The sequence below is a fragment of the Podarcis vaucheri genome (genome assembly GCF_965113315.1).
Source record: "Podarcis vaucheri genome assembly, chromosome: 6".
Classification (NCBI taxonomy): Eukaryota; Metazoa; Chordata; class Lepidosauria; order Squamata; family Lacertidae; genus Podarcis; species Podarcis vaucheri.
The window spans coordinates 49,447,048-49,472,164 of record NC_138764.1 but is presented as its reverse complement, the minus strand read 5'-3'; the positions used below and the strand labels follow the sequence as shown (position 1 = coordinate 49,472,164).

At 40.5% G+C, this 25,117-nt stretch overlaps 3 protein-coding genes across 6 annotated transcripts in view; 1 reads left to right on the top strand and 2 right to left on the bottom strand.

Annotated features, from left to right (window-relative positions):
• Positions 1–25,117, bottom strand: part of IFT25 (intraflagellar transport 25) — a 31,403-nt gene that overhangs the window by 4,726 nt on the left and 1,560 nt on the right. The window contains exons 2-5 of one of the 2 annotated variants that reach the window (XM_082225715.1): positions 24,341–24,447; positions 23,403–23,471; positions 22,258–22,301; positions 18,923–19,128 (exon numbers count right to left, since the gene is read on the bottom strand). In XM_082225715.1, the coding sequence (XP_082081841.1) occupies positions 19,009–19,128; positions 22,258–22,301; positions 23,403–23,471; positions 24,341–24,447 (340 nt within the window). In that variant the 3' untranslated portion in view covers positions 18,923–19,008. Of the gene's footprint in view, positions 1–18,922; positions 19,129–22,257; positions 22,302–23,402; positions 23,472–24,340; positions 24,448–25,117 lie in introns of those variants that run through there. The other variant, XM_082225716.1, reaches the window with a different exon arrangement.
• On the bottom strand, positions 889–10,028 carry YIPF1 (Yip1 domain family member 1). Of its 3 annotated transcripts, none has more exons than XM_082225707.1 (10): positions 9,611–10,028; positions 7,974–8,048; positions 7,011–7,174; positions 5,946–6,026; positions 5,202–5,289; positions 4,984–5,100; positions 4,216–4,382; positions 2,827–3,009; positions 2,156–2,253; positions 889–1,252 (listed from the first exon to the last, which is right to left on the bottom strand). In XM_082225707.1, exons 2-9 carry the CDS (start codon positions 8,002–8,004, stop codon positions 2,161–2,163), a joined length of 924 nt encoding a protein of 307 aa, XP_082081833.1. In that variant the 5' UTR covers positions 8,005–8,048; positions 9,611–10,028; the 3' UTR covers positions 889–1,252; positions 2,156–2,160. The 3 variants fall into 3 exon arrangements, with proteins under 3 accessions (XP_082081833.1, XP_082081835.1, XP_082081834.1); XM_082225709.1 differs by lacking the exon at positions 9,611–10,028 and adding an exon at positions 9,272–9,447; XM_082225708.1 differs by lacking the exon at positions 9,611–10,028 and adding an exon at positions 9,172–9,226.
• DIO1 (iodothyronine deiodinase 1) lies at positions 10,830–16,890 on the top strand. Its single transcript, XM_082225726.1, has 4 exons — positions 10,830–11,239; positions 13,399–13,542; positions 14,401–14,600; positions 16,080–16,890. The coding sequence occupies exons 1-4, from the start codon at positions 10,909–10,911 to the stop codon at positions 16,143–16,145; spliced, it is 741 nt and encodes a 246-aa protein (XP_082081852.1). The 5' UTR covers positions 10,830–10,908; the 3' UTR covers positions 16,146–16,890.

The window sequence follows — 25,117 nt, the reverse complement described above, 5'->3', positions numbered from 1 at the left end:
ACTTTTGACGTGCTTTCGAACTGCTAGGTTGACTGTCACCCTTGCAGTCAACAAACTGGTTGCTTCACCTGGTCTCATGGGTGGGCTGGCCCTGGTATATATAGTTGCATGCCACCCCAATCTCTGAGCGGTGGAAGATCCCAAGGGTTCCATGCGCTTACCCGGGGTCCATGTTTCCTTTTGGAAATGAGACACAGCAGAGACTGTGGTGTCTTTATGATAGTATGGTTTATTTACACATATATACAACCTGAGCCTACGATGGAAGGGCTCACAGCAGACCCCCCAAAAGGGTCTTCTCTCATAGTCACAGCCTTGGATTCAGACAGACATCAAACATTGCTCTCCCACCCACCTCGCTGTCTCTCCAGCTTACAGTTTTCCTAACTCCTCTTCTCTAAACTCTGCCTTTATCTGTTGATGGAGGGAAGGCCCGCCTTTTGCCAATCTAGCACAACAAGCACTTTGATCCTTGGTCCTCTTAATGGCCCATCGCCCAGGATGCTAGCCTGGCTTAATTAGCTGTTGACACTTGCTGCATCCAGGAATCAGAAGTGTCTAGCACTCAGCTTAACGCACAAGCCTTGATTAAATCTAACACCTCCTAGGTCCAGGGATTATAGAGGGCTGGGATCCACAAACTCATAAAAATATTATGGTTTGTATCTAATGCTAGTCTCACTTAGAGTAGACGTTCTGAAATGAATGAACATGACTAACTTGGGTCCACTAATTTAAATTGGTCTTTTCTGAGCAAAACTTGGTCAGCTATAACTATGTTTGTATGCATATGCTCCCATCCTCCCCCCCAAAATCCTGTGGATGCTGATGATGTATTCTAAATACAGCAAAATATACAGGCTTTTGGGAAGAAATATTTAGAAATGGTGGCATTTTGAGTCATTTTTATTTGAGGACAAAACAAGACTTATACAGAAGATAAAAAAATAATAAATTATTAGGGTTTAAATCTACCGCTGAAATTTTTAGGATTCAAATCTCCAGGTGAAATTGATTCCACTGAACTGAAACCTTTTTTTATCTTTTGCTTCAACAGAGCAGAATTTCAGCTAAGTCCATTACTAGTTGATCATTCAAGGGTGAGGTACTATGAATTTAGATGGTTCTGCTGATGTGTCATTAAGAACTTCTGGCTTTCGCTGATACTTCTTTTCAGATCTTTTGGGTTTTCTTTTTTTCAATATGGGAAAGCCCCAATAAAGCAATATCCCACAGATGAAGAAATATATATCTGAGGAGGGAAAGACAAGCAAGCTAGTATTATGAATCTAAAATACAGAATGCTGAAGATATCAAGTTCTAGAGCATCTTTGCTACTGTCTACACAATTTGTCCAGAATAAAAAACTTAGAAAGAAGAGAAAAACCTGTAAACTTGCATTTGTCCTTGTTCTGAAGCACTTCTTAGTTTTGTTGCAGGTTTGTTAATGTGTTTTAATTGTACCAGATACGTTGCAAAGGTCCATTTTTATTTTAATAGAACATATTCAGATTTTGGATGTGGGCCCTCATGTATTCCAGTTCTAATTCTAATCTGTAGAAATATTCACCCAGTAACAAAAAATGATCATATCCATGAAATGCACCCAGAAGGATACAGATAAACACTGAAGCAAGCCTGTTGGCTAATTAAACGTGACTGCCTCGGTATGCTATCATGTAGAGAACTGTCAGATATACTTTGTCTAAATGGGAGGGTGGGGAGTGATAAGTGGGTTTACAGCATTTTCTCACACTTCACTGTGACCAAGAATCATCACAAGATACTATGCAGTTGTAAGCAAAATTGATTTTTAAGGTTCAGGGCTACTAGGGGCATTTTGCCTCTATCCTACTGGTGTCTCCAGGCTCATATATTGAGTTTTCCCTGCATAGGTGAGTTGCTGAAATTCATTCATGATGGCGAGGGGAATTAAAAGGCTGCTTAATTTGTCCAGCAGTGCCACACTTGCCTTGTGCAGTGTGTCATCACAGCTGCTGTGGCACAAGCACATCAAGCAAGGATGTAATTAGAAGACCCACCTGAGAACCCAAGCACACTTAACATAGAATTCGACCCAACAAGCATCACTGCTTAAGTTGAAGCGAGTTATAGCAAGACCACCAACACAGGGCGTAACTTTTGAAATGCTTACCTTTGTTACTGTTCCTTTATTGCTCTTATTGTTACATTTTGTGGAAGCGCAGTAGTTGGCATAACAAGATCCAGTTCAGGGGCATCAAAAAAGTATGCCTACATTATTGGGGAAGGTGAGAAGAAGGGACAATAGTATATTACGAATATCACAGGTTAACCTTTATACTGTAGTTTTTACATTTGTATTGCTTATGTGGGCAGGGAAGATTTAATACAACCATTAGCTTTACCACTGGATTTTAAAAGATGACTGCAATACTGACTATATTGATTTAGTGAACAAATGAAACAAAAACAGATTATAGCATCAATTAATTATATGAAAAAAAGCCAAAAAAGTTTACACAAGCAAGTAAGTGCTCAAGGCATGGGATTTAAGCATGTTCAACCTACTGGTTTTATCCCTACTCCAATATAGGAACACTTAGCCACTTAAACAGCGTTTAAGCCAGTCACTGATAGGCATTTGTAGACATGACTTGGTACAGAAATCCTATTTTTAAAATCCTACCCATTTCTAGAGTTATTTACAGTAAGTACAACCACATTTATTTGTGAGGATTGCAGATTTTCTCCATGAATAAAGGTCTCCATAGGTGAAGCTTTTAACTGTTCATGAAAACTGACCTAAGAAAAAACTACTGAAAAGTTAGGAAACAACTGTCATACCAAGCAACCAACAGCAAGCAAGGCATTGAGAAGCACCACCGTCACAATTGTAGCCACTGCAACTCTTCGGTTGTCATCTCTAACAGCAGGCCAAAATGTCATCACTAAGACAGATCCTGAAAGGCACAAAGCAAATACCACCAAAACCCATCTGAGAGCTTTCTGCGGAATAATCCACAATATCTGTAAAGAAAAAGAAAGGAAATGCAGTTCCAGTTTTTGCTGGTTTGAATCAGATAAAATCTTACAGAAAAACAATTTTCTAGATTTTAATGAGAAAATTAGTAAGAGCACCCACAAACGGTTTCTATATATAACCAATGTCTTGAACTCAATACTGAGTAAACTTATAAACTGGCTGCTCTTCAAGACATAATCTAGAACTGTGGCCCACAACACAGTGCACAATGATGCATATTGGAATACATTACATGTAAATGGCACTTACGTGGCACTTAGCTGTGTAGTGAACAGCAAGGGTAAAGGTAAAGGGACCCCTGACCATTAGGTCCAGTCATGGCCAACTCTGGGGTTGCGGCACTCATCTCGTTTTATTGGCCGAGGGAGCCGGCATACAGCTTCCAGGTCACGTGGCCAGCATGACTAAGCGAACCAGAGCAGCACACAGAAACGCCATTTACCTTCCCGCTGGAGTGGTACCTATTTATCTACTTGCACTTTGACGTGCTTTCGAACTGCTAGGTTGGTAGGAGCAGGGACCGAGCAACGGGAGCTCACCCTGTCATGGGGATTCGAACCGCCAACCTACTGATCGGCAAGCCCTAGGCTCTGTGGTTTAATCCACAGTGCCACCCGCGTCCCTGTATTGAACAGTAGGCAATGGCTATTTCCAGGAAAATACTCTGCATTGCTACTGTCCAAAATCCACCATCAACCCCTCCCTTCCTTCAACAAGTTAAGATAGTGATGATACTCTATACACAATTTTTTTGTTTCATTTGTCAACTAAGGGGGTCTCAAAAAAAAAAAAAGATCTGTCAAAAGATTCCAACAGCATCTCAGATGGCACCCATGTTCAAGCAGCAGCCCTACAGAAAAGTGTTCCGCAGTGTAGCCACTTGAAACAGCATAGTGCATGGAATCCATGCGCATAACAGCTGGAGGGAACAGCAAGAAGCATCCCTTCCTTAGTTCAGATTAAATTATGTATGCACATTTCTGCAGTTTAGGGCAAATCTCAGTGAATTTTGTCCAGTATTTCCAAGGTGAATTAAGCAGGCCATGCATGGACTTCTCATCTAAACTTCCCATATAAAATGTCAACAATCCGTATTGATCTGTTCATATTATAAATAAATCAAAACAATTTATTCAGCACTTCCTCAAGACTCTCTTCATATACTCAGGAATTCTTTAAATTGAACTTACCGCTGTTGGAATATAAATGAAAAGTGAATAGCCATAAACGCAGACAATCTCAAGAAATGAGTAGGATACAATGTTCACAACTTTACTGTTTCTCCACATAAGAAATCCCCAGAGAGCTAGAGGAACTAGCCAAGCATATGCATAGATGGCTGTAGCAGCTATGGACACTGTAAAGAGATTTATTTCAGCATTCAGAATCACAGCAAAATAATCAAGGCTATCACATCATAGAAATACTGACCTCAAAGGATGTAAATTAAAACTATATAACAGTTGGCTGCATTACTCTGTGTTTGATTGATAATCATCTGGCAGCAGTTAACCTTTTGAAATCAGGTCTCACAGGCTACACCTTAAAAAATGCCTCTGTTATCTCTGTCACTCAGTAAGAGAAATTGAACACTGAATTAGGCTGCCAAAGTTACTGAGCCTCTATAACACAACACCCATACATAACTAAGAGCAATTACCTGATACATGCTTTCTCCTACAGTCACCCAGATCTGCCTGGCTGCTCCCTAAGCCATTCCTGTCTTCACTTGCCTAAGCTCTCAGTCTAGGTCAGGCAATATTATACACACCATATCTACAGCCTCTTCCTTGGTTCTAGTTTGGTGGTGAACTTAGCATCTTGAACTGCCATGTACTTTGGAACAAAACCTTTTATATGGTGGCAAACTATCTTAAATTTCTTCTTATGTTATCTTAGCTAGAACAGTGAACCATCAGGAATTCAAATGTATTTGGAATACAGCTTTTAACACAAACCTTTTCGGAATTCAGGCACATAATGGAAATCAGGTTTGCCCAGATGAATGAAAAATTTTGAAAGGTTGCCACTGATAGCAATGGCAAAGACTAACGTGGCACATATCCAAAAGGGACCTTAGTGGAAACAAAAGCAAAAGATCATTTATTCTGACTGGCTGACCCAGTGTTGGGAAAAAATTAAGTTCCTTTATGACAATTTTAGCATTTGCACGTACCATAAAGATCTGGATTACTTCGAATATACAGTCTTACAAAGTTTTTCCCTGGTACTGGAAAAACAGAACCTTTGATTCTGTCGAGGACCTAATAAAAGTAATAGAAAACATTTGACTGGAGATAAATGATTTTTATTAAATTATTTAATTAAATTATTGTGACATCTGAACTAGATAATTGCTTTGAGTGCTTGAAATGGCACAGTTGTCTGCATATCCCCTCTGTATTTTCTTCTTGCTTCAGTTGTAAGAATGGTTTGCTTAACCCTCCTCCCCGCCTGCTTGCTATACTGCTGCATAACACTTGTCCTATTATTTCCATAGTTAACATCCACAGTTAAGCTGCCATTGAAATTTGATGACTCAGCACATGGTAGTAAAGGGTGCAAGCATGTGGCACTGTGAATAACAGGTTGCATTTGTGGACAGAACTCCAGAGACTGAAGTGCACAGCAAACTCTGCTGATAATTATTATAATAGTGCTACAAAAGTAGTAATCACACATGCATTGATTTGGTATTGGCAATTTCAAGTGGCAGGGAGAGGCAACAGGCCAGATACATTTTCAAAAAGAATGACTCATTTGCACTTTTTTTTGTTTGGAGACCTGTGAATATGGAAACATGATAAACTCTGAACAGTTACAGATAGTATCCACCACCAACTCTGTTATGCACAAAAAAGCAAGCTGAAGATCACTTTTGCATGGTGCCTAAATAGAGACATTACTGCAGATTACAAACCTGGTATGTATCGACATCAAAAAATGTTTGGTAATACTCAAATGTCCAGAATGGGGCGCTTTTCTTCTGTCCGGCAAGCAACTGAAATTTTAGAAGAAAAGAAAAAGATTGCTAATTCAGTATTAGCGTGTCATTTTAACAGGCAGGTCTTTTTAACTCATGGGAATTGCAAATATCTTTGAACAAAGTGGGAAAAGACATTTCAACTTAGAAGAAGAATTTTCAGCAAAATGTATGCCAAATATATTATTGTTACCACCCTGCTAATTCTCCAAGCCCATCTTTCTGAACCAGTGTGTGTGGTATTGTCAGGCCACAAGTTCAGACAAGCTGGTACCAACAACATGTCCTTCAGTCAACTCTAGCCACTCCACTCAGGAAGTATCTATTTCATCACTGCCTGTTATATGTGTTGTATATAATCTCTTCCAATTTGCAGTCCTGTGGGAAAACCACACACAGCACTACAGAGGATTCCCACACTTCTGGTCAAAGCAGGGAAAGTATTGCCACTGAACAAATCTTCCAGTGGCTAGAAAGAAAGCAATTCAGTAGAAAGCAATTCAATAAAAGGGTACCAACAAGCCACGTAGAACAGTTTTCACAGGGAATATTCTGAAGTTACTTATTTTTCTTCGATATCTGCTTCCATATACAAGTGCCCCAAACCATTAATGTAGTGCTTACCACCTGAGATTGTAAGAAGTACAAGAGCACTTTCACAAACCAGCTCAGGGCTAACAGAGAGAAACAGCAAGTGAATAATGATAACAAAAAAGCTCTCCTATCCCCATTCCAACCTACACCCCATGAGATATCTTCCAATACTGTGCCTACCCATCGAACACCCTGTCTGGGGTATTAAACTTCTCAGGAATACAATCTTTTTGCTACAGAGCAGCCTGGTCAAGGACTATCCTATGTTTTCTCCTTCTCACAGATGACTACCTCGAGTGGCTTCTGCTGCTATTTACACACAACATATTCAATTTATTTAAAATACTAATTAAAAGCTTGAGGAGGAAAATCAGTTTGTCAGAAAACATCTTTACATTGTCCTCTAACCTCAGTCTTATCAGAATCATCTGTCCCCAATAGCTCATCATCCTCCTCTCTCCCAGAATCTTGCAGATGTCCGTGCTTTGTTTTTGGTTTCTCAGCTGGTTCATCAATGCTTATTGTGACAGCATCCGGATTTGCTGCCAACAAATTGGCTGCATCATCAAATTCTGAAAAACAAATCATTCCAATAAAGTTTAGATTTTCACATTGCTAACTGTCAGGGCATGCAACTGTGTGAAATTAGTAGGGCTCTCCCATCAATATGTTGCAAAGCTTGTGTTGGCGCTCAGTTAAAAAGATTTTGTTTTTTCCGAGTAAGATGTGCTGCTGGTCTACCTCCTGCCCACTAGCTGATGGCAGACCTGAATCTACACCCTAGGGTTGAGTTCACTAGACAGAAAGGCTATTTGAACTAGTGCATATTGAAAGGGGAGCAGCACAGAAACATAAATCAATAGGTGCAATTAATTAATACTAATGGTATAAACCCACACACATTTTAAGTAATTAGAACTGCAGTAGATTGCCAGAACAGAAACAGTTCACATCTACTGCAATTTTCACCAATGGCAAGCTCCAAAAGGAGTCACTCCTCCTACTTGTCTGCTGTAACTGTCGGCTTTCTGTACATTTGAACCAGTGGCATACTACCTAACTGTAGGAACTGTAACTGGGCTTTCAGTCCTAATTAGAATAAGCACCTAGCAAACTGGCAGAACTTTAAGCTATTACTTAATGCACTCTTCGTGTGCAAAATGCTCTATCACTATTCCCATTATGTAGAGACAACTGAGCTCAGTTCCATAACTGATAAATGCTGCTTTTAAAACAATCAGCAGTAATGTTGAGCTCACAAGACTGTGCATTATGAAACATGGATTAATTATATAAGTGGCATTAATGCAATGGCTCCATGCACATACTGCAGAATAATTCAGAGACTTTAAGTGTAATTTTATAAGTTACCATGAAACTTTAGGTCATCCACAGTTGCCATTCATGCACCAATGTCCCAACGAAGTGCTCAGAAGTGAAAAATAGCTGGAAAACATGAAGCAGATTAAATACAATTTCAAATTAAAAATGGAACTTTATTATTCACATATTGACAAAACTGAATCACAGAGCTTTAGAATCTATGAAACATCCTGGAAATCTGAAGAAACCTTCAGATAGACTCCCAACAAGATTAGTCCACTTCATCTAGATTGCTACAAGCAATAAGGAGAATGATATAAATATGGATATAACGGGCAGAATTATTATTATTTGCTAAATTTCTATACCACCCTTCATCCGAGGATCGCAAATAAACGGCTCAGGCAGACTATAATAGGGGGAAAGGAAAGCAATCCCTCCTTACTACAGCTTTTTAAATAGAAACATACAAGCCAACTGACCTGGGTGCAAATACCTTTCTGGCAATTAATATAATAAACTAGATTACAAAAAGCAAACTCAAAAGTCTAAGGCCTTAATCACACAAACAAAAAAGCAACCTGATGTCTGCTAGAAATCCAAATGTGATTCCTACTGTACTTTTTAAATAATATATTAGTCATCTTTGCCTTGTGCAAGGCAACAAAAAGTCACAAACACACAGGATGAAGGCTGCACTGTATCTGTAAGCATGTCAAAATCTGCACCACTGCCAATGATTCTCTTTGGTGATTTACTGTGGTATGGTGAAAAGCTGCCAGATCCATACAGCGGCGGTTGCCCTGGATGGCTGTCTTACTATGTGGTCACAGCCCCAGAGGTACCTTTACAGTAGCATTAGCCCCCCAGTATCTTTCCTGGTGCTCTTGCTGCTTCTTACACCACATACACAAAATCTAGGGGCACTTCCTTAGAAGCAGTTTCGTGCTGCTTTATCTTTCAAGTCCTAAGGTTGCTGACGGAATATCATACTGGAAATCTGTAGTGGCCAAGGTATGGGAAAGCAGGCAGGCAGGTATTCTGGCCACTGCAGTCTTCCAGCAGGGAAAGAAAAAACTACCCAGTGCCTAACAGCGCCCCCCCCCCAAAAAAAAATACCCAACCCTGCAGTGCTTTTGGGGAACCCATGAAGCTAACTTCCAAGCAAATACGCTTTTATTACATGGAGACTGAAGACGTAGCAAGAGACAAGCCTTGATGTAACCAGGAGCCTTGCGCTCGTTACCTATCTATGTGTCAGCCCAAAATCACTTCCCGGTTCCATGCAAATCACCGCCGCTTCCATATTTAATGCCATAAAGGTGGCTTCGAGGGAGAAAACCCACCCTTGGCACTGCTAAGGCGGTTAAAGGACACGAAGGAGGGACCCATCTGTATTAAGAGATGCCTCTTATGGCGGGAAGAGAGGGGCAGCAGCCATCGCTTCCCTTCCCTGCGGTCCTATTTGGGCGCAATGAATAAGCCCCCGGCTGCATCATTCGAACGTGGGGTCTGCGCACCAGGGAGCCGACACGGGTCTTTCTCTTTCCTTTTCCCCCTAACGTGTGAAGCCTCCCTTTAGGCCAGGCCGCAGGATGGACCCTCTCCCTCCCTCCCACCCACCCACTCCACGAGGCGGCGCCGCGGCCACTACCTCCCGGTGCCAAAAAAGGGACGCTACGTACCGAGGGCCTGTGTTGCCGGAAACGGCAAGGGCTCGGCGGCTGCCTTAACTTCTCTCCTCCTTAAAGAGACAGGGCGCCCTTTAAGAGGCCCGAGCCGACCGGCGCGTCTCTCTGTCGCTCTCCTGTCCCCTCCCTTTAAAGAGAAAGCGAGCAGCGCCTCCAGTTGGCACCGGGCGCCTTATAAAGCCCAGCAGATTTGTCGTGGCAGATGAGATTAGGGGTGCGGAAGCTTATGCCGCGATAAATGTAACTGTTAACCTTCCAAGCTGCAGCTCTGCCTTTTGCAGAGCTGCTTGTAAAGGACAAACTGCAATCCTATGCATGCTCCCTTGGGAGTAAGCTCCAAGGGCTGCCTGCCTGCAGGTTCTTGAACTGGTTACTCATTCAGACAGCCTCTTTCCCTCCTTCTCGCACCATGATTTCACGCAGTACCGCCTTCACACGACCCTCCTTAATGATCTCGCTAGGAAGCTTTCAGCCCCTGAAGGCGGAGCAAACTGTTACATCTTCCCTTAAAGTGATGAAGAAACGCTCGCTCCAAAAGAGGTGTGTGGGAACTGAGGAGGGCGACGCCGATAAACAGGTTTGTTTTCTTCCCGGCAGCTCTCTCGTCTTTCACAACCGTGTTGTTAAGAGACGCAATGAATAGACCAAACTCTACCTGTTACTTACCGTAATCTTTATGCTTGTTGGATTGCCCAGCTGTTAAAAGTAAACAGAAGTCCTCGGCTGCCACACAGCCTCAAGCATTCTGCTTTTACTGTATATGTGAAATGGGAACAGTGGCTGTTGTGAGAGCAAGTGCAGCAGTACATGAACAATACAAATAACAATAGGATATTAAAGGGAGATGGGAATTATCCATACAGCTGATATGCACAAGGGCCACACTTACTTTTAAAAAGAAGTCAAGTGGGGGGGGGGTCAGGAATTCTGATTAAAAAAAACAAACAAAAAAATGTAATTCCTGTTCATATTTCTCAGTTCAAACAAATTAAATAATTCTAAAATGTGATCCTGGTTCTGAATCCTCCAGCAGTAATAATTGGTGCACCAAATACTATTGGAACAAGTACAAACCCCACAGCACAGCAGAAGGGATACACCCTTGATTCCTGGAAACTACAAATGATTTATTCTGATTAACATTTCATTTACCGTAACCTTTAGAATGGCAGTTGGCAGTTGGTGAGCCAATAGCAGAAGTCTTGCATATGCATGTTCAAAAGCTAAGCTATTTCATCTACTTTCCCTCTCTCTCAACTTTGCACAACACAGCAGTCTCTCTTTCTGGCAAGATGTTCAAAATCAGGACATTGGTGCAAAAGTTCTGGATTCTCTTTGAAGTGTGCTTCTTTACGGCTGTTGGTAAAATCTGCTTGATCTTATTCCCAGCTACCGCGAAGAGATATATTTTGAAACAAGGGGGAAAGAGCAGCATGGCAAGAAACCCCAATTTCGACTATGAAAACTGGGGTCCAACTTTCTTCAGTTTCCAGTACTTACTCTTCGTCTTGAAAGTCAGATGGCAAAGGCTAGAAGACGAAGTGTCTCAAGGGTGTCCTGCTCCTAACACCCCTCTAGTAGATTTTACAGGGGAAATACGTCACATACGGGACTTCATGCATGGTAAGTTGAATATTTTTAAAGGTCTCCTGGTATTTGTTAACACAAACTGCCGTTTGGCAACTCATTTCAAAACATGGTTTCTGATTCTGTACTGTTAGCTTATCGTGAACCATGGTTTGACAATTTAGACACCACATTAAACAATAATTAAGTGGGTTGGTGTGCAGCCTGAATTGAGCCAGAACATATTGAGAAAATTGGGGAAGGTTACAAAAGGCACAAAACAACTCAGGCCAGATATAACTATCTGGAATTAACTGTGAACAAATTGGGTGGTGAAATGGCAAGGTCTTTCATTCATGTGCATATTAATGACTTGAGAAGAACTCCAGTAAGTAAGCAGCAGATCTCAGACTCTCTTCTCCCTGGTCAGATCTAGACCATACATTCAAAGCACATAACTTCCCTCAAAGAATTATGGGGACTGGTAAGGGTGTAAGGAATTGTAGTTCTGGCAAGAGGGAGGAGAGAAAATGACAGTTTCCGGTAACCATGTGCTTTGAAAATGCATTGAATTTGTTTTAAGTACATGATGTGGGTTTAGAAAAGAGGCAGTGATTACTAAAGCTCCAGGTTGCCCAAATGGACTGTCAGGAGAAAGAACAAACAGACTTTGCTCTCTCTTACAACATACTCTTCAATCATTAAGCTGCACTTTCTAATAAGTAACTGCACTGTCTTTAAAATGCACAGAAAAGTCAAAGCATGCATATGCGCATTCTCAAAACTTACACTGTATGGTCTGTGCATTCTTGGCTGTTGAGTATGACTGAGGCAAAATGTGTTTTGGAATAAGAACCAAAGAAAGATATTTCATAGACTGTCATGAAAGGGTGATACTGTTATGTACAGTGGTACCTCAGGTTAAGTATTTAATTCGTTCTGGAGAGGTCCGTTCTTAACCCAAAACTATTCTTAACCTGAAGCACTTTAGCCTATGGGGCCTCCCACTGCCGCCGCGCCTCCAGAGCATAATTTCTGTTCTCATCCTGAAGCAAAGTTCTTAACCTGAGGTACTATTTCTGGGTTAGCGGAGTCTGTAACCTGAAGCATATGTAACCTGAAGCGTATGTAAGCCGAGGTACCACTGTACTGAAGTTCTCACCCTGAGCCAGTAGGGGGATACTGTAGATAGTTTTCACTCAGGTCCACATATGCAAATAAGGAATTGAAAGTGACGTTCAGTGATTGGATAGTTACAGAAAGTTGTTACTGTTGCATTGTAGTGGAGCTCTATATAAGCAAGATGGCTGAACCCTTCAGTTCTGGCCTGGCCTGTGAATAAACAAGAGCTGTTTGAAGAATCTCTGTGTCGTCTGATATGTTCACCCACAACTTAATAGATACCATGAAGATCATAATGGCTAGCTCAGCCAGTAGAGCATGATACGCTTAATCTCAGGGTCATGGGTTCAAGCCTCACATTGGTGAAAAGATTCCTGCATTTCTGGGGTTGGACTAGATGACCCTTGTGGTCCTTTCCAGCTCTTCAGTTATATGATTCTATGAGGTTGTAGGTGGCCCATTTGAGTTGCAGGATAAATGGAAGCACCCTTAGCATACTGGAAAGTGTATGTGTGGAATCCGGCATAGAGCTAAGGCAATTGTTCCATCCGCTTCTCCTCCCCCTCTCCCATTAAATGCATTCTATGGGTTTCCCTAATCCAATGGAACAGATTTGAGGAGGGTGCAGGGTGTGCACAGAGGAGCAGAGGAAGTCCCATTGTGCAAGCAGAAATCCTTGCTGTAATGGGATACATTAGTAGAACGCCATCCTGCTTGTCTCCCAAGGTTTGCGTCCCCATAGGAAGAAGAAGAAGAAGAAGAGTTTGGATTTGATATCCCGCCTTTCACTCCCCTTCAGGAGTCTCAAAGCGGCTAACATTCTCCTTTCCCTTCCTCCCCCACAACAAACACTCTGTGAGGTGAGTGGGGCTGAGAGACTTCAGAGAAGTGTGACTGGCCCAAGGTCACCCAGCAGCTGCAGGTGGAGGAGCGGGGAAGCGAACCCGGTTCCCCAGATTACGTGACTACCGCTCTTAACCACTACACCACACTGCGTACAAGGAATGTGGAAGAATTCTTGACTGGTACTTTTTAAGGGAAACACTATAATTCTAGTTTCATTACACTTTGAAGACTGCTTATGTCTGTTGCAGAAACGAGGCCTTTGGTCTTGGCATTTGGAAGCTGTACCTGACCTTCATTTATGTTCAAATTTGGCAAATTCAAGAAGCTCATCGAAGACTTCAGATTTGCAGCAGATTTCCTTATAATCTACATTGAAGAAGCTCATGCCTCAGGTAAAGTAAGATTACTATGGGTAATTTTTACACACATTCACACATCCCTCTCTATCCTCTATCCTGTCAAGCAAAAACACTCAAGGAGGGTACAAATCAGGGCTGGTGAGGAGCATGGCTGAGGAGGGCGTATCACTTGGGGATAGTTTTAAGGGTAAGATAGAGAGGCCTGGAAGGCCACATTTGCCCTCACCCCTGGGCCTCAGGTGCCCCATTACTGTCATAGCACATAGACAGTAACTAAACTACTATAGCATATTTTAAATTCAGGAACAGGGAACAAGTGATCCTCCAGATGTTGTTGGATTCCTACTCCCATCAGCCATAGCCAACCATGGTCAATGGTCAGGGATGATGGGAGTTGTAGTCCAACAATATCTGGAAGGTCACAGATTCCCCATATCTGTTTTAATTGTTAATTTCTTACAAGGGATTAGAAGATGCAAGAAAGTGTTTGTATGCCTCTAAATATGTTAACCTTTTGGTCTCAGTATTGAAAATCAAAACAAATGCTTCAAAACTAGGGTGCTTGGTTAGCCACATCAATTTTAAAAATGAGGACTTAAATACTTTGGGTGGTATTCAACTAAGTTTCACTGAGAATGCACCCACTGAAATTAATAAACATGGCAAAGTTAGGTTCAATAATTTTAATAGATCTACTCTGAAGAAAACTTAAGTTGAATACCACCTTTTGCCAAGCTTGCCTCATTTATAAATCAGTAAAAACTAGATTAAAATATAAATTTTATTATCCAACTTAATACTCCGACATACAATTACAATTCTGAAGGATATTAATAAATGTTGCTATGTCTAGATGCTATATGATTTGCCTAATCATGCTGTTTGCTTTAGATGGATGGGCTTTTAAGAACAATATTGCAATTAAAAGTCATCAAACCCTCCAAGATCGTATCCAGGCTGCACAGATCCTACTGAAAGAGAATCCCTCATGTCCAGTGGTTGTAGACACAATGGAGAACCTAAGCAGTTCCAAGTATGCAGCTCTACCAGAAAGGCTTTATGTCCTTCAAAAAGGAAATATTATCTACAAGGTAATAAAAATGTTATTAGTTTGGTAGGACCCTTGCAATCAGCACAGCATGTATCACAACATGAGAGTTGGTCTGGGTAGCCTGAGTGCCTTAGATCATATTAAGAAAAAGTATGGAATAATTCCTACCCTTGTATCAGTCAACCAAGAACCTTCTCATGAAAGTTGAGACTACGTCCACTGCATTGTCTTCTTTTAGAGTTAACTTGGAATCCGCCTTGACTTAGCAGGCCTCCTGAATTTATCAATCTGTTTCTAAATGTCATTAACTTTACCAAGATTTGATCCTATGAGAACTGCAGCTTGAATCGCCTTAAAGAGAAAGAGATACAGTAATCTACTGCAGGGGTAACCAGAGTAGTGCCTTCAAGAAAAGACTCCAGAAGTTTTACTCCAGCAGTTTTAGTCCAATAAAATCTGGAGGGCACTCTATTAGCTACCCTGGCAACTACACTGTGTTTCTCTCGTGCTTGTATACAGTGGTGCCCCGCAAGACGAATGCCTCGCAAGGCAGAAAACTTGCTAGACGAAAGAGTTTTCCGTTTTGGAGGTGCTTCGCAAAACGAATCTCCTACGGGCTTGCTTCGCAAGACGAAAATGTCTTGCGAGTTCTTGCGGGTTTTTTTCCCTTTCCTCCCCCCCCTTTTCTAAGCCGCTAAGCTGCTTATCAGCTGATCCGATAAGCTGATAAGCCGCTAATAGCGCTAATCCGCTAATCCGTCAATGGGCTTGCTTCGCAAGACGAAAAAACCGCTAGATGAAGAGAATCACAGAACGGATTCTTTTCGTCTTGCGAGGCACCACTGCAGTTGCAAAATATGCATTACGTGTAAATATGTGCAGGAAAATGTGTGAAGGAAATCAGCTTTGGAGGGTTGCCATTCTGAGCTGAGCAGACGAGAGATAAAGGGGTGTTTAACCCTCTTCCAGCTTAAGATTTCCAAACCTAGTTCCTTTCCCCCTTTCCCTGTGGGATTCCATGTACTTGTTTGTAAGGATGAACAAGCACCTGGGACCTTGTGGGAGAAAAAGCAGTTTGGGAGTGACTTGAACCTGAAGGAAATGCAGGAGGGTGATGTGTCTGCTTATGTGTTCAGAGCAACAGCTGTCCAAGTCTGCTTTTCTTAACAAAAAAACACTGCATGCATTTATTTAGTTCCTTGAATTTATTTCTCACCCTTTCTCCCAGTGTAATCACTTGTGTAATTTTGCCTCTCATCTCACAGGAGATGGAAAACAATAACTTAGTTGGGAGATACAGTATTTGTATAATTGCAAACCATTTTGAATTCTATTTTTGACGTCTAATTGTTAAATAATTGGCTGATGCCAAATATTGTCTCACTAAATGAAGTGAAGATGAGGAATATCTTTTCATGAAGATGAGGAATATCTGTAATTAATTTCATCACTTTTGTACAACCTGCATCCTCCTCCCTAGAAATTGCTCAGAGACATAATGGTATTTCTTCTTTTACAGGGTGGAGTGGGACCCTGGAATTATCACCCAGAAGAAGTACGTGAAGTCTTGGAAAAACTGCTTTAGAACTATAAAACAGGCCTAATAACAATCTCATATGTGAACAATACAGTAACATCATAGTCTGTTGATTAAAGGTTACATACAACCCATGATGTCATCCCACTAGTGCATGGACATCTGCCTTGCAGCTGCTTCCTCTGCTAGAACGGACTATTTCTGCAGGAGATCAGATTATCTTTCTCAGTCAAAACAGAGCAGTGGTATGGGTAGCATGTCTAACGTTTGTAATGTTTATTCGAGGAGGTTATAGAAAATTTCTGAGATATTGTAATGGTTTGTTAGTCTTGTTTCTATTAATATTTGTTTATGATGGTCATAGCTTAAAACAAGGGGCTGTGACTTGATTTACAAAAAAAAATATTAACAGAAACAATATACTAAATTATTATGATCAATCTGTCTCATACCATCTTTCCAGGCTTGTTGTTTTTAAGTGTCATCGTTTGATATTGTGGTTGTCAAAAGGAGCAAAGGAGAAACACCAACTACAGAATGCTGGATGGTGGTGGTTACATTGGTAAAAGACGGAGGCTTATTCCATAACAGATCACTTTAAGTTCTCTGTTTTCTAATGCTATATTGGATAGATAATATGCAGGAGAGATTTTGAAGCCAGAAGATTCCTGAATATTCATCCAACTCAGACCTTTGCTAGAACAAATGCCTTGGAAGGAATACTGTAATTTTAGGTGGATCTGTCCAGCTAGCAATGTTAGTGTACTAGTTGTTTGCTAGTGTGCAATTATAGCACACTATTTGTTGTTGTTGGTGGGACACGGGTGGCGCTGTGGGTTAAACCACAGAGCCTAGGACTTGCCGATCATAAGGTCGGCGGTTCGAATCCCTGCAACGGGGTGAGCGCCCGTTGCTCGGTCACAGCTCCTGCCAACCTAGCAGTTCAAAAGCATGTCAAAGTGCAAGTAGATAAATTTGCTGTTGTTAACACTACCTATGAATCTGTCTTCTTAAGATATTCTAAGCATTCCCAAGTATACAAATGTACCTGTTGCAATTATTTTACATTTGGCTTAAAAAAAGCAAACTGGGAACCCCATGCCATATAGCATGCTTAGTTGAACATGCTGCCTTAGCCTGATAGGACCTGGACTCCAACAATATGTCGAGGGCTACAGGTTCTCCACCCTTGCCATAATTACCAAAATACACTTGAAATCTCCCGTTTCAAAAGCAGTATGGCATGTGAAGTGAAAAGCTACTCTTCGAGAAACTGCAAGCTCAAAGGCCCTTTGTGTATCTGAGACTAGTCATATGGTCCTTTTGATCCTAAATATTGCTTATCTGGGTCTTGCTTGGCCTACATGTGCATCGCACCCAACCATGACGATATGTTCTGTGCATACAGTAGAACAGCCATGATGGAGTAAAATGGACATTGTACCATGCCTGGCTCTTTCCTATGAAAGCTGCTTGAATCTGAGTGCACATTTTTGCTGTTTTCAATCAAGGCTTCCAGTGACTTGGCATTCTGCAGAGTGGCAGAAAAGCAACCACAACACCTAAACAAAGTGAGAGCCTAACATGTTTTGGCAAACTGATGCTGGTAGTGTGTCAAAGGTCCCTTCATGAAGAACCACTTGTACAACAGGGTCCCGTTTGTTCATCTTTCTTCCTTCTCCCATATGGATTATGGTAATACATAGTCCATGTTTATGGGAGTCTGTCCATGCAAACAGTAAAACTGAAAGAAAAAAAAATAATGGAAAGATCCAGCCCCATAGTCCCTTTGCTGATTGATATAAAAGGCATGCTCAGTTCTTCTACATCTTTTATTTGGGGAGGGGAAGGTTGCACGGTTTATGGTTTTATCCTTTCCTGCTGCTTTCCACCTTGCTTCACAGTCTGGTCTACAGGATCAGGTCTACTGCTGTTTGTTTGGGAACTATGAATTTCATTGCTCTAATATGCTAGGAACGTAGAATTATTTACAACAGATCGATTGGAGAGAGATAGCTATTATGTTATTCACTTGGATTGATTGCTTTGTCAGTGCATGCCATTTGTTAATCAATATGCAAATCATATCCAATGCCTAAATATTTAATCATATGTTGTATTCATTACTATATATTCTATTTTCTGTATGCATTCTGTATCATTTATAATTCTATTTCACATCATCTCCAATTTTTCATCTCTATTATTGTTTATATATCAAATAAACCAAGTAATTAGTTTCAGTTACATTCAGCAGTTTGTGGTTTTTCTTGGGTGTTTGTAATTTATTCCCTGTCCCTCTGGGTTGCTATCCTGAGCAAAATCAAACCTTGACTGGGATCCAATGGATGTAAGTGCATTGGCCAGGGTTTGGCATGGTGTGCTCGGATGTTGATTTGATCTTTCTGTCAAGAAGCTTGAACTTCACGTACTCATAAAAGGGGATATCAAAACTGTCAGGGATACCTCTGAAACAGATAGCTAAACATTTTTACACAAGTGGTTCACTCCACTTTGAATGCTCTGACAGTACTGTAAAATTTCTTTGTGTCAGAGGACCTCTTGATGCATAACAGTGGCTAACACTCCAGCACTGAAGTGGCCAAAATGCAGGGAATATTTCAAATAGTCTCAGATTAATAGAGGTTGTCAGGAATGTCCCTCAAATGGGGTCAGGACATGAGTGAATAGGAACTCTCCATTTATAAACCTAGATGAAGGAAGTGGTGAGTTCTAGTGGAATAGAGGTATCATATTTACTACATAGTTTAACAGAATTTACCAACAACAAAAAAGTCTGTGACAAAGATATACAAAAGACACAGTTTAGAAAGCATACTTTAATGCTTGGATTACATAATCTATAATACACATATCAGTACAATATTTATACAGTTGTGATTGAAGCACATTAAGTTTGGTTTTCACTATCTTGTGTTATTCCTTCTGCTATCACCCTATGAACTGACACAAAAGCATCAAAGCCAGACAAAATAATGAATCGCAAGTATGTCGCTTGGATCTCAGGAAACTGCCAAAAAGAAATAAGAATAAGAATAACAACATCAATAGTTATAGAACTATGGGCACAATTCAGTGCAAATGAAGCATTTTTCAATAGCAATAATTTCAATGTGAGAGATTTAAGAGCTTTTTTAATTTACGAAAACTGAAATCAATATGACTTGAAATCGCTTAGTTTTAGATGAAATGTATTCTGTAATTGTTTGATACTCAGCATGGGAATACTTAGTTAATTGAAAAATAAACCATTGTATGCTAGAAAGAATTCGAATCTAAATCTTGCTATAATAAAGACATAGTATAAAACTCCCCAAATTACAATCAGGTTACAGGAGTGAGCTGATGACAGGTATGGTCAAGATCAGGCTACTAAGTAAATTTCAAATTGATTTTTTAAAATTTGATCCTCTATATTGCTGCTTTTTGCTTAATATTTAAGAGGCTTAGGAATTTAGCAAACTATGATGATAGAAGTTGTATCATGAGAAATTACTACACATTTAGTGTTAAGATATAGCTATAGATATAATTATGACTATTCCTTTTCACACATATACACATATAATACAGTTAATGTAAAAAATGATGAATATTGACAATCCTGCACATTACAGGGGGTGCAATCCTAAATACATTTACTGATGTGTAAGCTCCATTGAGCTTAATGGGACTTACTTCTTGGCAAACATGCTTAGGATTGCACTGCAAATGTGCAAAAATACATAAACCAGTCAGTGTTCATAATCCCTAATGGTAACTGTCATCACTCAAAAGTATAAAGTACTTTGGTTCAGATATGGGACTGTCAAAGGCCTCTATGTTTTAGCAGTTAACCGTAACATAGGCATATATATATATATATATATATATATATATATATATATATATATATATATATATATATATTGCTTTCGTAGATTTTCACGGGTACAGGAATGCAGGTTTTGGTGTCTTCGGGTGTCTTCCCGTGTAAGAGTCGGGGTGTCTGTGCGACGTTTCGACGAGGTCTCACTCGTCATCTTCAGGCTGGTGCTTTCGGCTTCTTGTTACTGGAACAGAGCAGAATCTGGTGTTTGAGTTCCTATAAATACTGTTGAGGGGTGTGGTGTATAGCCTCCAACGTTCTGGGCAGAGAGGAAGTTCCTAGATTAGTGTGCCTTTTCTTCTTTTGTTCCTTAATTACTTGAGGGATATCTTGAGTGATTTCATGAGTGATATTCTGAATACCACTGGGTGGGTCATTAAGTGTAGATTAGTTGCTAAAGCTTTTGTGTCTTGATCTCTTGAGCTTGTGAAGAGTTTTTCTGAGAAGATGGCTGTGCTGCATTTAGTTGTGCTCTGGCTTGGCTTCGTGTATAGGGGCGAGCTGTGGTTTTGTGCCTTGTGCCAGCCAGATCTGTGTAGGGATTGCAGGGGGGTGCAGCATCCGGAGGTGCCACTATAGTTTGGCTACTGGATGGAGTCTGTAATATGTCTGTGGAGAATAGAATGTAATATGTCTATGGAAATAGAAGACAACAACCAACTCCCCTTTCTTGACGTCCTAATCTACAAAAAACCTGATGGCTCCCTAGGACACACTATCTACCGGAAAAAAACACACACCAACCGCTACTTACATGCACAATCACACCACCACCCTGCACAAATAAACTCCGTAGCCAAGACTCTCATCTCCAGAACCAAACGCCTGGCTGACAAAGACCACTTGACAACTGAGTTACAGAATCTCTCAAATGTGTTAATCGCCAATGGATACCAGAAAAACAGGGTTACGAAGCTAATCCAAAAAGAAACACCCCCCAAAAACCAAGACACAGAAGAAAACAATGGCATGGCCCTCCTTCCTTATATCAAGGGCACTACAGACAAAATCAGCAAAATCCTCCATAAACACAATATCAAAACAGCCTTCTGCACCAACCAAAAAATAGCCAATATCCTCAGAAACCCAAAAGACAAAATCCAGCTGGAAAACCAAGGGGTCTATGAAATACCCTGCAAAGTCTGCCCAGCCACGTACATTGGACAAACAAACAGACGAATAAATGCACGTATCGCAGAACACAAGAATGCCGTCAAAAAAGAAGAAAAAACTTCCTCTCTTTTCCAACACATGAAAGAAACAGGACACGAAATTAATTTTGCAGATTCCAAATTGCTCTTTAACATGGAACATCACCACAAGAGAATAATCATGGAAGCCATCGAGATAGAGAAACACCCTCACAACATGAACAAGCGTGACGACACGTCCCGCCTGCCAGACATCTGGAAATTAGCCCTCCCCACAAAAACCGACACCAGAACCAGAGGCACACAGAACGCCGTCACCAATCAACCACACCAGACCCAAACCCAGACCCTCTCCACAGACATATTACAGACTCCATCCAGTAGCCAAACTATAGTGGCACCTCCGGATGCTGCACCCCCCTGCAATCCCTACACAGATCTGGCTGGCACAAGGCACAAAACCACAGCTCGCCCCTATACACGAAGCCAAGCCAGAGCACAACTAAATGCAGCACAGCCATCTTCTCAGAAAAACTCTTCACAAGCTCAAGAGGTCAAGACACGAAAGCTTTAGCAACTAATCTACACTCAATGACCCACCCAGTGGTATTCAGAATATCACTCATGAAATCACCCAAGATATCCCTCAAGTAATTAAGGAACAAAAGAAGAAAAGGCACACTAATCTAGGAACTTCCTCTCTGCCCAGAACGTTGGAGGCTATACACCACACCCCTCAACAGTATTTATAGGAACTCAAACACCAGACTCTGCTCTGTTCCAGTAACAAGAAGCCGAAAGCACCAGCCTGAAGATGACGAGTGAGACCTCGTCGAAACGTCGCACAGACACCCCGACTCTTACACGGGAAGACACCCGAAGACACCAAAACCTGCATTCCTGTACCCGTGAAAATCTACGAAAGCATATATATATATATATATATATATATATATATATATATATATATATATAAAATAGTAGGAACATGAAAACATTGCTTCAGATTTTATCGAGCTCCTACTAATGTCTACATTACCTTGCTAACTAAAGATTTCCCCACAAATTCATTATACACTTTTTGCATACACTGCATTAATGCTAGATGGCATATACTTACTGAAAATTCTTCTGTTTGAAGTTCTCCTTCTTTATGTTGCAGCTCTGAACATAAAACAAACAAGCAGCACCTTAATATGTAACATGATGCTTGGATTCTGGATCTGAAAATTCACTGGCGCGTAAAAACTGATAATCCTAGTAAAGAGCTAAATTAACTCCAATAAAGTTAACACACTCCGTAGATTGTATGTCACAAGCTTCATTAGGGCCACAATGTAATCCACTTAAAAATAGTTTAAAATTAGCAACTTCTCCCATAATAATCTACCCAAGGTTATCAAAGACCCTTCAAAATAAACTCTATTTTCACTGCTATATTATTTTTAAAAAATACTCTTAGACCAATTGCAGACATAGATAAAGGAAACATTTAATAGCTTCCCAGAAAAATATTGTCATGGAAGATAAGAAATTACCATCTGGGTTCCAAATAGTAACAGATATTTATAGATCACTTTTGCTAAGCGCTCCAAGCACTTCATATACAATATCTGAATAATCATAGCAACCAACAACCCTATAAGATGGGGTAATACAAAACGCACTAAATTGTTCAATGAATGGCACAAAACAAATTATAAGCAGGCAACAGCAACAAGTCAGCATCTGGAAGTTGTGGAGAACCAGCCATTGGTTCCTTAGATATCACAGAAGTGTGCTTTGATCCTAGTCCTGCTTCGTATATGCAAACTTATTCCAAATGAGTTCAATAGGACTTCCTTCTAATAAGAGATACAGTGGTGCCTCGCAAGACGAAATTAATTCGTTCCGCGAGTTTTTTCGTCTAGCAAATTTTTCGTCTTGCGAAGCACGGTGTCGGAAAAGTTTTGGAAAAGCTTCAAAAATCACCAAAAACCTCAAAAAAGGCTACCACACCGCATTCTATGAGTTGCTCCTCGAAGTCAAGTCACAACTGTATTAACGGTGTTAAGAAAAAGGAAACAAACTTGCAAAAAACGCAAGACGTTTTTGTCTTGTGAAGCAGCTCAAAAACCGCAAAACCCTTTCGTCTAGCGAGTTTTTCGTCTTGCAAGGCATTCGTCTTGTGGGGCACCACTGTATAGGATTGCAGCCTTAACTGATTTGTACATCAAATTGCAATCATCCACCTAATTAGAACTCTTACATCAAGTAAAGAATTACCTTTTTCAATGCATTCTTCAAAATCAACTGGATCTTTAGACACGCTTTTTTCAATCCGTAATGTCTGCACTAAGGACAGTGTTAAGAAATTCTCGGTTAACGCTGCCTAGTTTCACACAAAATTCATCAACAAAGTAGTACTTAGCCTTTACATTAGAATATTAATGTTCAATCATGCCTAAGATTTCATTAATTATGACAATTTACAGATAGTATCAAATACAGAACTGTTAAAAGACACAGAAAATCTAGGCTGAGTTGCATTTGGGAAGTATCTATAACCTTGTGATCAGTTGAATCCCCTCTGCATGTGAAAAAACCCCACAAGTGACTGTACTTTATCCATTGTACTTTCATACACAAACTAGCACCCACATTCACACAGTTTTCTACACAGCTGCTCTAACCTATATAGAACCACAAGCACAGAACCTTACACAAAACCTCACTGATCAGTGTTCCTCAGCTTTGCTAGTTGTGCGGGCCCCTGCTAGTTGCCAAATGTGCAGGTGGATAGGGCTGCTGTGAGAAGCAATTTCCCACTCCCCACGCCCCCCAAAAATGGGTGGACAGGTGGAGAGCTGACTTCTGGCAGTAACCTCTGGAAGGCACTCAAAAAGGGCCTTCAAATGGTGGGCTGGGGCAGGGCTAAATCAGCCATAAATATTATGGATACCAAGCCAGAATCATTGATGTCATGCAACAGCACTGGGACCTGGAGCTGGCACAGTGATCTAGTCCAATTTGGGCCTGATCATCTGCCTCTCCCCACCATTCGCTATGGCCACAAGAAGCAGGAATACAGATCCACTGCTACACAAAAGCCCACCAGCAGGAGAGAGGGCTTGGATTGTGCCCTAAAGCAAAAATAACACATATTTTTGCAGGAAAAGATGCTAATTCAGAAATGTAAACCTAGCTGTATAACATCAACTTACCACAATAACACTGGATTGTGAGTTTGCTAATGGTTACACATTTATGAAAACAAATAATAAATTCCTGTGGAAACATCCCAGTTGTTGTCCAAAAGGTTTCAGATTTTCTGTTAAGAGAGAGTGAAATAACCTGTATGAATGCAAAATGTTAGAAATATATTGTAGATATATCTGTAACAGAGAAATTTTATTCAATTTACAATAATAAAGACATCCAACATTCCAATACCAATGTTGCATTTTAACATAGTAAACGTTAACATTAACTGTATTACTGTTTTCACCATATATTTGGAATTCTTCCATGATATTCTATGGAAGGTCCCTAAACAGCGATATCAAGGACCTTAAATGATAGAGGGGGGAATCATATTATATTTTACATGGTACCAGAACAGGATTATAGATATGTTACACTTTTTGAGACAAGGTACAACTTAATATGAAATATTATTATATGTCATAATGACAAGCTAAATATATCTGCCATTGAAATAACATTCATTGTACCCAATCGGGCTTACTATTGAGTAGACACATGGCTTTTCAAAAGGTACACTTCTGACCTTATCTTCATTAAACCTTAGAGTTCAAATCCATCACGGTAGAAAAACAATTTAGATTTACCCGTTAATAAATTAAACAAAAAATCCAACCTTCAAATGACCTAGTCTCTCACCCCCAGCTAAGGGCTGATATTTTCTTACAAGTGAAAAATCCATGAACAATTCCTTCAGCCTATATTCTACAGTATGGCAGTCTATTACAACTATACTG